This window comes from Limulus polyphemus, unplaced genomic scaffold (genome assembly GCF_000517525.1).
Source record: "Limulus polyphemus unplaced genomic scaffold, Limulus_polyphemus-2.1.2 Scaffold7252, whole genome shotgun sequence".
Classification (NCBI taxonomy): domain Eukaryota; kingdom Metazoa; phylum Arthropoda; class Merostomata; order Xiphosura; family Limulidae; genus Limulus; species Limulus polyphemus.
Genome location: NW_013672862.1, coordinates 7,649 through 20,434, shown reverse-complemented (window position 1 = coordinate 20,434; position 12,786 = coordinate 7,649). Strand labels below are relative to the sequence as shown.

The window sequence follows — 12,786 nt, the reverse complement described above, 5'->3', positions numbered from 1 at the left end:
ATTGTTGAAGTTGAGTGTATCGGTAAAGTTATATTCAGAAAGAATAAACCAGTTTTATTAAGTAAGGACTTGTGTCGCTAAAGTTTCGTCGGAACGAATTTACGGAAAATCAATTAACAAATGGAGACGTAACAATATAATTGTTGTTTATGGGTAAGATACTGTCTGTAGAAGAAAAAGAAAGCACTAAAGTATGTACTGTTGGTAGTGGTGTTATAGTGTTCCTATATGGTAGCTTTTAGTAGTGGTGTTATAGCGTTCCTATATGGTAGCTTTTAGTAGTGGTGTTATAGTGTTCCTATATGGTAGCTTTTAGTAGTGGTGTTATAGTGTTCCTATATGGTAGATGTTTGTGTTGATCAGCATTAGACTATAGCCCTCCATCAATAGGAAGGTGGCACAGTAAACTGCATGAGCACTTGCACCTTAACAACAACACCTTTTTTTTCTCGGCACTGCTTGGCTTCAAATTTTTTGTTTTTAATGAAAAAAAAACTAATTTTTGTTGTTATTATTTCACACTTTTACTTACCATTCATAATGTAACCTTTCTTACTTTTTTTATCTCAACAAATGAAGATAAAAAAAATTTAAACCTTTCTTCTGGAACTTCTGATTTAAATTATTATCTTTTATAATAATTTGACTTCTTTTAGTCATATTAGAAAATTTTGGACACTTGTTCCAGAGTCTAGGATTGTTTGTTTGGTAAATACCCCAGCATCATTGACCCATTACTCAGGTTTCAATAATTAATCTCTAATTTTTTCATTATGACGGTGAACAGTAGACTCTGGTTGATCATTGGAGTATGTACAGAGATCCACTGTTCAGTTGGTCCCACATGACCCTGGGTAATCATCCTCCCCTACTTTGCCCAGATTATATTTGTTCACAGATGCATTTCTGTTCAGCTGGAGTGTGGTTCTGGACACCACTTATTTCTGGGGTCTGTCCTCCAGAGAAAAGGGCTTTCTTTATATATCAATGTTCACAAAATCTCAGCTTCTTATTGAGCTTGCCGTTATCTTCTGTTTCATTTTTCAGGTAATATTTTTTATGATCCTTTCAAACAACTCCACCGTTGTTTCATAAAGCAACCCTTGAACAAACTCCTGCCCTTACACATGTCTATATGAATTGTTCCAGCCTATGATGTGATCATCATAATACTGTAGCTTTTCACCAAAAGGAGGGTGACACAACTTCCATGAGCAGCAATCCTGAGCACTAACACATGATCCTAGGCCCATTCTTTCCTTGGCACTGCTTGTATTCCTGTACTTTTTGAGTCTGTAATTGCTTTAATCGGCTGCCTTTCTTTTTTCAGTGGTACACTGCTTTTGTCATTTGTATACTTTCGTTCTATCCACTTGATTGCAACTTGTTTCTTTAGCCACTGCATTTCTAATTTGGGCTTCTTTCAGCAACATATGTTCTAAGTGAAATATAAAATAAAATCCCAAGACAGGCATTTTCTCCAAGTGATTAATGGTGACTGGAGGCACTTTATCTGTTCCGTTTTTCTCTCTTTAGCTCATTTAGTAGCACACAAACTTGTGTATGACAGGTCTTGGTGAGGTACTCTTGACTTCATGGATAACTTATCTTCTACAACATTATTGAGCTGTGATGAACCATGGTGTACCATATGGTTAACTGATGATGCTCCAGCTTTCATGCATCAGGTGGATGGTTCTCTTCTGCCTATTTCTTCTCCAGTTTAGGTCCTTTTTGTTTGGTTTCTTTGCATTCTGAGAATTCTGCTTCACCTGTGGAGAGTTTTGGTCAGCTCTTTCTCCTTTTTTGTTTGATACACTCAGGATTCTGGTATGGGATATTCTGTCTTTTTATCTGTAATCATAGTGTAATCATGGTTGTTTTACTTCGTGTGACACTCTTATTTCCAAACTCCACATTGTCCCACATTTTTCTTGTTCTACTTGTCTTTGTGATCCTTTGCTATAAACTTGGGTCATGGCCCATTTATATTTAACAATCCTCAGTTTCGTATGTTCTTTCTTTCTGCTTGGGGTGCACCCCCTTGTTTTTCTTTCCAGCAGTCTGTTCATTTTTGTCTATCTTTATTTAACTCCAGACTTTCTCTGTTTCTTCCTCTCTACCATTTACTTCCTTATTGTAGCTGTTCATTACATCCCCAGTAATTTTGGTGGAAACATCTATTTTTTGACACTTTGGTTTCTATGTCTTCTCATTTATCTGTATTACCTGGTTTCTTTGTTTTTGAGATCTCTTCAGTGAGGTGTCTGCATATATTCTAATTCTACCTGGGACCTTCATCTCACACTTTTGCTTTTAAACCTGGTGTTTTGGGGTGTTCCCAACTCCTTATAATCCCGGGCTTAGGCAGCTCACGTACAATCTTCTGTTGCTTCCTTGATTCTCCAACTCGCTGGTCCACGAGTATCTCTGTCTACCATCCATCATTGGTGGTCATGTTGGACTACCCATCTTCTGTTCCTTGTGTGAAAGGCTGGGATGCCATGTAGCTTAGTCTTTTGGAGTTTGACTTAATCCAGCACTCATAATAGATTTATTTTAATCCAGGTTACAGTTGCGAGTGGAGCATACTAGTCACTAACTTGAGGAATTTACAGTTAGACTAAAGAATTGACTCTGAGACTGATATTCAAAATCCATTTCAACCTTTAATACAACAATTCTAAATATTCATTTACATTAACATTAGCAAAAGTATCACGATGAGCTTTTACATTGAAAGAATCAAATGCTTTGTTCTGAATAACCAAAGTTACTACGTCACTCACTGTAATAAGCAAGTTATCTATTAAACTTTTAATCGACATATGCTCAGATTCAGTGTACTTTACGAACTCTCCTTAACATTATATGTTTTACATCAAATCCTAACCACGTTAGTTGACTTGAGAGAGATAGCAATACTTACTTACATGGAGCTCGAGCGAGACATAGTTTCTGGTTCTTGCAAAGGAGACATTGGCATAGCAGTTCCAGTCTTCAACATATTCAGTTCTAGAGTGGTCAGCAGTAGTAGGTTGATGGCCTTTCTTGAAGAGGCAGGAGACTTGCTTTCAGCCCAAAATATGTGTTCTTATACCAGTTCTTTCTGGTATCCGTACGACTTTCCAAATAGTGTACATGTCTAACCAGCAAGTAGATCTGTCACTTTGGTTACTTTTTGCAGACTCATCGTAATTCTTGCAACTAAAAACAAAAATACTTCAATAATTGGTCGTAATCAAAGATGGTAAATTGGCAGTCTGTTTGCATGTATCTCTCCTCATCTTTTTTTTTAATGATCCTGGGCTCTGGTCCCATCAATGCCTACCTCTCCCACTTTTACCCTCCTATCTTCTTCCTTCTCTAGTGACCCTATGGTTTTGCAAATTCTTTCTCATTGTTTTTCTCTCTCTCTTCTTTTATATTCCACCTCTTACCTGTCCTCTTCCCACTGATCGTGTGCATCTTCAGGACATGGTCACAGACTTGTCTTTGAATCACTTTCTTAGATCTGGATAGATGACTTTCTCAATTTGCATTGGGCCCTCTCTCCTGGGCTGTATTTAACCAAGGTAGATGTTTCAAATGTCTTCCCATTTGTTCTGTGTCCTCCAATTTGCCCTTGATGATCATGTCTTTCAGTTTCATGCCCATCCCTTTTGACCTAGCTATGGTCCTTGAAGTGTTCAGGTAGATCATACATTCCTTTGCTTGGCACAATCATTGTCTGGGCTTTCATTTCCATTATTATATGGTTGTATTGCTTCTTTTGACCCCATCTCGACAGGAATTAGTGATTGCTACTTCCACTTTTCTTCAGAAGGGCTCTTGCATGGTTTGGTCTCCAGAGAAGCATTCTCTGGATATCAACTTTTTGGAGATGACTGTGGCTTATTGGGCTTACCCTCTTCTTTGGTCACAGTTATTTGATTATGTTGTGATTATCCACTCAGACAACCCTATGGTTGTTACTTCAATCATCTGCTCTCAGAAATTGTGGTTTCTCACTCTGGAGTTTCTTTCTTTGGCCTACAATTGTCATATTCACCTTATCATTTGTCATTCATGTCCCTGTGGTTTTGTATCTAGTGGTGTATCACTCCTCTTACCTGGACTGCATAGGAGAAGAATCAGATTATTTCTCCCATCTCTTTTTGCTCTATTTCATCATTGTTTGATTGTTCCAATCTAGATCATTCTTTGTGTCCCATACAGACTGTCTGTTCCTTCTTGCTCAGTCTGCCCCTTTCTCTGGTAACTGCTCTTTCCTGTTGTTACCATAGCAGATCTCCTCCTCTTGGGACTTGACCCCTTCCACTTTACCTGGTTGTGTTCACCAATCCATCCATCTCACACTTTACTCTATGGGTGAGTTTGACCATTTACTTTCTTTGATCTCCCCCCGCTCACCAGTTTTGGCATGTCATAGCCTGTCTTGCTTCTTTATGGCTGGTGTGGGACTATACATAAATTTATTTCCAATTGTGTACATCATTGGATAATTTCAGGTGTCTCTCATTTTTGCCTCACTCCAATTGCCATTACCCAGTCTACTCAGAGGCTCTACTGTAACAAGTTTTGCCTATTGTGTTTTTCAGGCATCTCCATATCATTCATTCATTTCATGGCACTTCCATGTGTGTACCATGTTTTTTGTACACATTCCAACATACTGTTCCTCAATGTGGCTGGTGTTGTGTCATGGGAAATACTTACTTGTAATCTACATCAAGCAGGGGTGAACAGAAAGCATTAAACCCACTGACACCTGCTCAGTGCCCACCATTGAGAAGGGGGTTTCTGCAAGACTTCTTTGACAATATATCTCTTAAAATCAACGTAGCCATTTCCACACATTTTACAAACAACAATTGACAGCATATGGTGTAGTCCTGCTCTTATACTTAGCTCAAACTTTCTCTCAGTGGGTACCTAAATCCACATGATTGTGCCTGATGACACTATTCTACACACACTCTGATCTTCTCCCTAGTGCATATTCCTCTCCCATATTTTTCTAGTGAAGCATGGTAAAACCATTACCTCCCCAGTCTCAGGCCACTGGGGATATTCATATAAAGGTTTTCCTCTGCAAATGGTGCCTCCCCCAGCTGTAAAAGAATGGTTAGGCTCACCACTCGTTTAAGATAGGGTTAGGGTGTTCTCAGGAAATGTAGTGCAGGACACCCATTATATAATCTCCCAATCAGTACCCAGTGGATATATCAAGTCAAATGGGACATGGATTTGCCTTGGGATGCAGTTGAGAGCTTCTCATTCCTCCAATACAATATCTATAGTTACAATATATATATTTTGTATTTCACCAAATCATGATAGTCTAAAGCTCTAGCCACACTGCACATTTTCATGTTCATCCACCTTTGTGATGCTTTACCACTGGAATTTGATTTACCTGTTATTCTTTACTGTAAATTTCTCTGATGCAATTGTAATTTATTTTGGAATAATTAGTTGGCCAGAGATTGTTCCCGACTTGAGAAAGGTGCAGTCTCCCACCAGGTGCTGCTATAGTAAGTGGCTCCTGATCTCGTGGAAGTCACAACCCATGCTCTTTACTTTTCTGTTGTTATTTCAGAAAGAAACTCATCTCTGTAATTGTTCAGTGCCAGCCCTTCCATCATTTTCATTGTGGGATTCTAACTCTTAATGGTGCAGAGAGGTAAGTATCATTTCTGAAATTAACATTTTCCTTACCTGAAATTGTATTTCAGATAGATACTCTCCTATCTGCACAATTTTCCCACCCTTACTTCCCAAAGCCATTGTATATTCTTTGCACCATCAAGAATAAGCCTATGATCATGTGGTGCTCATGGGAATTACTGCACATGGAAGTTGTATCACCCTTCTGTTGGTGAAAAGCTACAGCATTGTGATGATTACATCATAAGCTGGCAGAATACATGTTGACATGTAAGGGTGGGAGTTTGTTCAAGGCTTGTGGCATGCACAGGAGATTCCATAGTAGTTGCATGCAACGTAATAGCTCTTAGAGGTGCAGAGATATAAATATCTATCTGAAATACATTTTTAGATAAGGAAAATATTAACAATGTCAAGTGTGATCCTACCATCATACTTGGCTAGCACTTGTTGAGTCTGAGCACCTCTTCTGCATTCTCTCCCATGCAGATTCTTCCTCGCCATTTTCTTATAGTGAAGTAATCGGGAGAACCCTTGCTTCCCCAGTACCAAGCCAATTGGGGAGTTTGATATGAAAAGTTCCTTTTTGCACCTGTGTAGTCTCTCTGGTGTGAGACCAAGTGGATGCACCTATCGATGGGAAGAATAGCTTGGTATTTACCTGGAAGTGTAGTACAGGCCACAACCTACACTGAGAATCAGACAATTCCTAATAGTTGTACAAATTAAATGGGTCCTATTCGTGGGGTGCATGTCTGGGATGAATCCTTCCTACACCTACTTATTCTGGCAAGTATTTCATGTCATATATCTTCATACTGTATGTCCTGATATATTGCTTTAGCAACAATAAACACTCGTGCTTAGCTGACCGTTTGAGATATAATATTCCTTACCATCTACATATGCGACACTGTAGTACCATGCAGGAGGTTCTATTGAGTACCTTTTGCTCAGCCACCTTTATTAAACAAAGAGTATTCCGTGCATGAGAAGGATGTCGTTGCCCACCAAATTATGTCCCACTAGGTTTTCTACTCTGAGTGGGTGAAATACTCCATGGGGTTTTACCTTTCTGGTGGTGTAATTTATGAAAGCATCTTTTTAATTTCCTTATTTACATTGACCACTCCACTATCTTATCAATCTGGGATTGTCTCTCAGTCCTGTGGAGAAGGTAGTAGAATTTCTGAATGTTAACATTTCTACATCATTTTCCCTTCATTCAAAATATATTTTAAATGGATACTCACCTCTACACAAAACCTCCCAACTTTCCTCCATATCTCCAGTATGTTTCTTTTGTGTTATCAAGAATGACCCTTTTTTTGTAACACTAGTATTCAAGGGATTTATTGTACATAAAACACATTTTACCCCCTTATTGGGCTTCTCAGTGGCTCAATGGTAAGTCTGTGGGCTTATGATACTAAGTAATTGGGTTTCTATGCCCGTGGTGAGCACAGCACAGATAGCCCATTGTGTAGCTTTGCACTTAACAACAAACCACCCCCTCCCCATTCTGGTGGAGGGATGTAATCTAATGATAATTACATTATAGGCTGATGCAATACAAGTTAATTTATGTGAAGGGGTGGGAGTAACCATTCAAGGCTTGTGGCATGTACAAAAATCTATTAGGCAAAGGTGTGAGGTATAACGCTGTTTGTTCTGTTAAGAGGTTAGTATTTATCTGAACTGCCTTTTAAGATGAGAGAAAATGTTAACTTTGTCTGCATTAGGTTTGGTTGTTTTGAAAGTGGCCCTGTGAAGTACAAGAAAAGAATTCACAATGTTCCAAGAGACGATAAAGATGCAGCATCAACCAACCTTGTTATGCCTCAAAATGTGAGTAGTTTAACCTTGAATTATTTCAGTTTCACATGTTTCTCATATTTGATATTGCCACACTCAAAATCTAAATGCAAACTCTCATTTTTACTTAGATTTATTAGATTTTTTTTCTTGTTTCTGATACAGTTCTATAAACTGTTAATATCTTGGTAATTTTTGATTTGTCATAAAAATAAGTCTTCAGTCATTGTGAGTGTTTGTAAGCATAACATACAATCTGAGCATGCATTACATTGCATGTGAGTGTAATTTACTGTGTACATACATTACATTGTATATTATGTTGGATATGAAGGTGTGTAAATGTGACATATAATCTGAACGTATATTATGTTGGATATGAAGGTTTGTAAATGTCACATACAATCTGAACGTATATTATGTTGGATATGAAGGTTTGTAAATGTCACATACAATCTGAACGTATATTATGTTGGATATGAAGGTGTGTAAATGTGACATACAATCTGAACGTATATTATGTTGGATATGGAAGTTTGTAAATGCAAACGTATATTATCACTATTACTTTGTATAAAACATGAAACATTTATTACTTGTATATTTTTCAAGCATTATTGTGACCTCCATTGTGAAACACATGTTGTATAGCTGTAATTTGTTATGTATTACATCTTTCAAAAGGGCATTATAATAATTAGGTAATGAATGTCATTTAGACATATTTAAAATTAAACCTAATATTTGGTGGTTATACAAACTCACATTTCCAAAAATAATTAGCCTCTATTATATAGTATATATTTTTTATTTTGTGTTCAATTTTAGTGAAGTTATACCATGCTTAATCCAAGTAATTGTTGGTCCCAAGACATTTTAAGTTTGGATAAATTTCACTAATTTATTGGAAACAGGTAACAGATATGGGAAATTCGTATCAGGAGACTACAACCCAAGAAGTTGAAAGACTCTTTGCTCTTCTACAAAGGCTTTATAATAGAAATGACAGTAGGGTGCTATATTTTTATATTCAACTTACACAATGAATAAATTTACTTTATTCCTTATGTGGAGTAAAGTTAAATCATAGAGTTTACATTAATATATAGTTAGAATATTTCATAAGTGACCTAAAAATAGGCAAACCAAAATAGAAAAAGTTTATTTGCTTATAGTTAAGCATAAAGCTACACAGTGGGCTATCTGTACTTTGCCCACCATATATATCAAAACCTGGTTTTAGCATTATAAGCCTTCAGACTTACCATTGAGCTACTGGAGGAGATAAAAAAAAAAGAAGTATATGAAACGTGCCTGAGTAAATTTTGTTTTTTAGAAATAGATACATGGAAGAAACTATTTAGTTTTAAAGCATGAAAAATGTAAGACTTTTTTTTTTGCAAGTTTCTAAAACATTAGAAACAGATTTGATCAGCATTTTTAATATTGATCATCTCTTATTATTTTAGGGCAGCCAGTCTGTTATTTTCAATTTGTTGTTAATCCACAGTCATTTACTCAGACTGTCGAAAATATATTCCATGTTTCGTTTTTGATCAAGGTAAGAAATATGTCTGTGTTCTGTGAAATTGTTAATATCTAAATCAGTTTGTTGTGTTATAGTCTTAAAGTAATAATTTATGTGTTTTTTTTTCTGGTGACTCAGCAATATGCTAGAATTTGAAGTTCAAGCCTTTTTGTGGACAGACACACAAATAGTTCATTGTGCAGTTTTGTACTTGATAATATAATTATGTGATGTATATATATTTATCACATGTTTCACTCTCACAGCATATGAACTTAGCAACAAAGTTTTTTAGTCTTGTTCGTGTTCTGGCTCAGAATCTGATAAATCCCGTGTATTGTAAATGTGAAATTAGCCCTATGTGTTACTTTGAGTTTTAAAAAGGTATTATCTTTTTGTTACATGAGTAAAAATGTATTGTAGCCCACATCACTCTGAGTGCAAGATTACTATGACTACCACATCTTAGATGTTACAATCCAGTTTATTTGTGATGAGTTGGCTATAGAGAAAACATGAATTGTGAGAGTTTTTGCACTGATTCTTACCAGCTTTGTTGGTCAAGACCAACTGCTGCTGCATCCTCTCTCCAATGTTCTATGTTTTCTAACTGCCTGTTGTAGATTCATACCATGATTTTATCCCAGTTTAAATGGAAGTTTCTGTAAGTTTTATCAATCCTGTTTCTGTTTCATTTGTTTAATTTTTTTTCTGTCGGTTACATGACAAAATGAGGTAGTTTTGATACAAGTTAAGGAATGTAGTCTCTTTCACCGATCAACTTCTCTAACCTTTCATTACTGTGGTGATAAAATGTTTGTGTTCTATAATTAGTCTTGAAACACCATATGTAAGTGAACATGATTATATTAGTTTATGTAAGCTGAGTTATATAAACGTTTTATAAGAAAGTTGAGAGTATTACAGTATGTGTTATTATATGCTGTATATATATACACACACACACACACACACACACACACACACACACACACACACACACACACACACACACACACACACACACACACACACACACACACATGGAGATACAACAAACAGAATTGTTAGCTATCCCTGAGATTGACTAACAAATATAAAATTTCATTAATCAGTGAATTCTTAACACCATTTAGAAGGTTATAGGAGTAATTATCTCTTGATTACACAAGAAACAGTACTTTGGTTTGATTTACTATTCTGCTTGGACTATCTGCAGATTTTTAGTAGTAGAATGTATATGTCTATTAATTGTTCTTGTCAGGATGGAGTTGCAGAATTATCATTAAATGAAGACCAACTTCCAATTATTGGTGAGTTATTTTTCCAGAATATTATGACAAAAAATGAGTAGTTAGACAAAGTTAAATTTGTATAAGGTTATGTAAAATAGAGAGTATTGTGTTTAAAGAGTGATTTGAAGCAGTAAGATGACTAAAATCTGTCAGCACATCATGAGCTTAACAGCCAAGCACAAGAAGCATGGAATTCTCCAAACAACATGCAGAGTGTTACATATTATAATTTCAATTGGTCTGAAATTGAGTTAACTGATAAATTTAAATTTAGTAGTTAAATTGTACCTTGGATTTAGTAGTTAAATAAAGATTGATACACACAGTTTTCTTTAACAGAAATACGTTTTAATATACACACAACAATACAATTTACAATAGCAGTTATTACAAACAATGAATTATAAACAAAAGTTTCACAAACTTACAAGCAATATAAACTCTTCTTTTTAGTCTGGAAATTCTTTGATATGTTATCGAGGGTTCACAATGAGCGAATTGATTATGAGTTGACGTAGGTATAATTCACTTCACAGGGAGCTAGCTAGCTTTGTCCTTCGTTATTTACCAGCAACACATGCCAAGTTTTCCACAGTGAATTTATATAATATTTTCATAAAAATACTAATGTCTGATGAAAATCCACTGAAGTTAAATGTAATGTTCGAACTTTGTAAAGGTTCCTGGTCAAATATCTGAAGTTTTCCGATTGATAAGGGTTATAACAATCACAGTTATTGCTTCCAAAGTTTAAAGCACACTGACTATAGCAAACTAATAATAGATACTTTTTTTTTTTTGCTGTGGTGCATTGGTTATATTTATAGGCATGTGGAGGCTTTCTCGAATTTTCAGTTTTATGTAACAATACTGACGCTAACACTAGCATTTACGTACACACGTATTGTTAATTCTTACTCTTGAGAATCTTCTACAACTTTGGAGAATAGGTAGGAGTTTTGCAATACATATTTAACAGTATAAGCTATGTATGTTTCTAAATATAAATTGAATCTAAACAAACATCGATATTAAGATAAATATATAATAACAAAATTTTTACAAGAGGTATTCAGGAACCATTTAGAACCACCTTGGTAGATATTGTGCAGCAAGCCAAGTACAATATCATGCTTATAGCTGCTTTCAAAGTGTTCCTGTCTATCCATCCTACTGCTGACCATCGTGATGCTTTGATCTTCCCTACCGAATCACAGGTGAAATCGTTCATGTCTCAGTTAAAAGCTAAACAAGAAAAGATGATAGCTGAAGCGTAAAAGGTTTACAATTACTTAATGATGCTGAGAATGTGGCTTCATTGATATATACTGAATGTACTCCCAGTAGACCTCAGTACTAGCTAGTATGGAGACTTGAGGATGCTGTATTTCACTTAAAAATTATCAATTAACAAACGAAACTTGTCTTGAAGTTTTCCCAAAAAAGATTTGTCCAAAATCACCCTCTTTGGGAGTTTCTGGATTGAGGTTACTTTTAATATTCAACAAATTGTAGTGTAAAGACACCCCTTAGCTCTTGAAGGATGTGTTAAAACACCTGTGTTTTTATAAAATATTTTTGTGCTGTGGTGGTGTTAGGAAATAATTGTCATCTTTGTGCTATTATCACATCATATTATAATACTTATGTAAGTTGATGATGTCAATGCTATTATAAGACACTTATGTGTGTTTCAAAGCATTTCTTAATACCTGTTGTATGAGAACTTTCCATAAGAAATTCCTCAAGTATGCTTCAGGCCAATGCTTCAATCAAATTAAATAATAATCCTGATTACCTTGTTTCATCGTGTTTTTCATCAGCATTCAGATTAAGGAGAAAAGAGTAAATCGTTCATCTAATTGGAAGGAAGGAAAGGGGTACAATTACTGCAGTGTACCAGACAAGAGTAATTCATCCTTTTATTGGAAGGAAGGAAAGGGGTACAATTATTGCAGTGTACCAGACAAGAGTAATTCATCCTTTTATTGGAAGGAAGGAAAGGGGTACAATTACTGCAGTGTAAGGAGACAAGAGTAAATCATCCTTTTATTGGAAGGAAGTTTTCTTGCCAAAAACAAAACGCTGTAATTTCTTTGTTTTTACAAGATCACTGTGAATTATTTACTTAATTATATATATTATCTAACACATATGAAAATGTTACGACAGCAGAAGTTGCGCGACGCTGGACGCATGAGCACTGGAGTTTCTAGAAGGATCATGACTATTCCTGGCAACTCTAGTCTTTTCCAGGCACCCTCTATTTTTAGTATATAAGCCTGGCAAATAAAGCAGAGATAAAATAGCAGATAGAGAGGTATAGAGACAGATAATTGAGTCAAGCAAGCGGTAGTTACCATAAGTAAAGTGCATGAATCATTGTGAATTATAGCGTGTGTTTATAAAAGTAGTTAAGTTTAAAGTGACTGTGTAAATTAAGTGTATTACAAAGTTTATAACGAGAAAGAATAAACT

At 35.7% G+C, this 12,786-nt stretch overlaps 1 protein-coding gene across 1 annotated transcript in view; it reads left to right on the top strand.

Moving 5' to 3' along the window:
- The window catches only part of LOC106474461 (non-structural maintenance of chromosomes element 4 homolog A-like), a gene marked incomplete at its 5' end in the record, with an annotated part of 25,846 nt that extends 16,741 nt beyond the window's left edge, over nt 1-9,105 (top strand). Inside the window, 3 exons of the mRNA XM_022402772.1 lie at nt 7,413-7,518; nt 8,400-8,493; nt 8,955-9,105. Of these exons, the coding sequence (XP_022258480.1) occupies nt 7,413-7,518; nt 8,400-8,493; nt 8,955-9,088 (334 nt within the window). The remainder of the gene's footprint in view (nt 1-7,412; nt 7,519-8,399; nt 8,494-8,954) is intronic.
- Nucleotides 9,106-12,786: the final 3,681 nt, after the last annotated feature.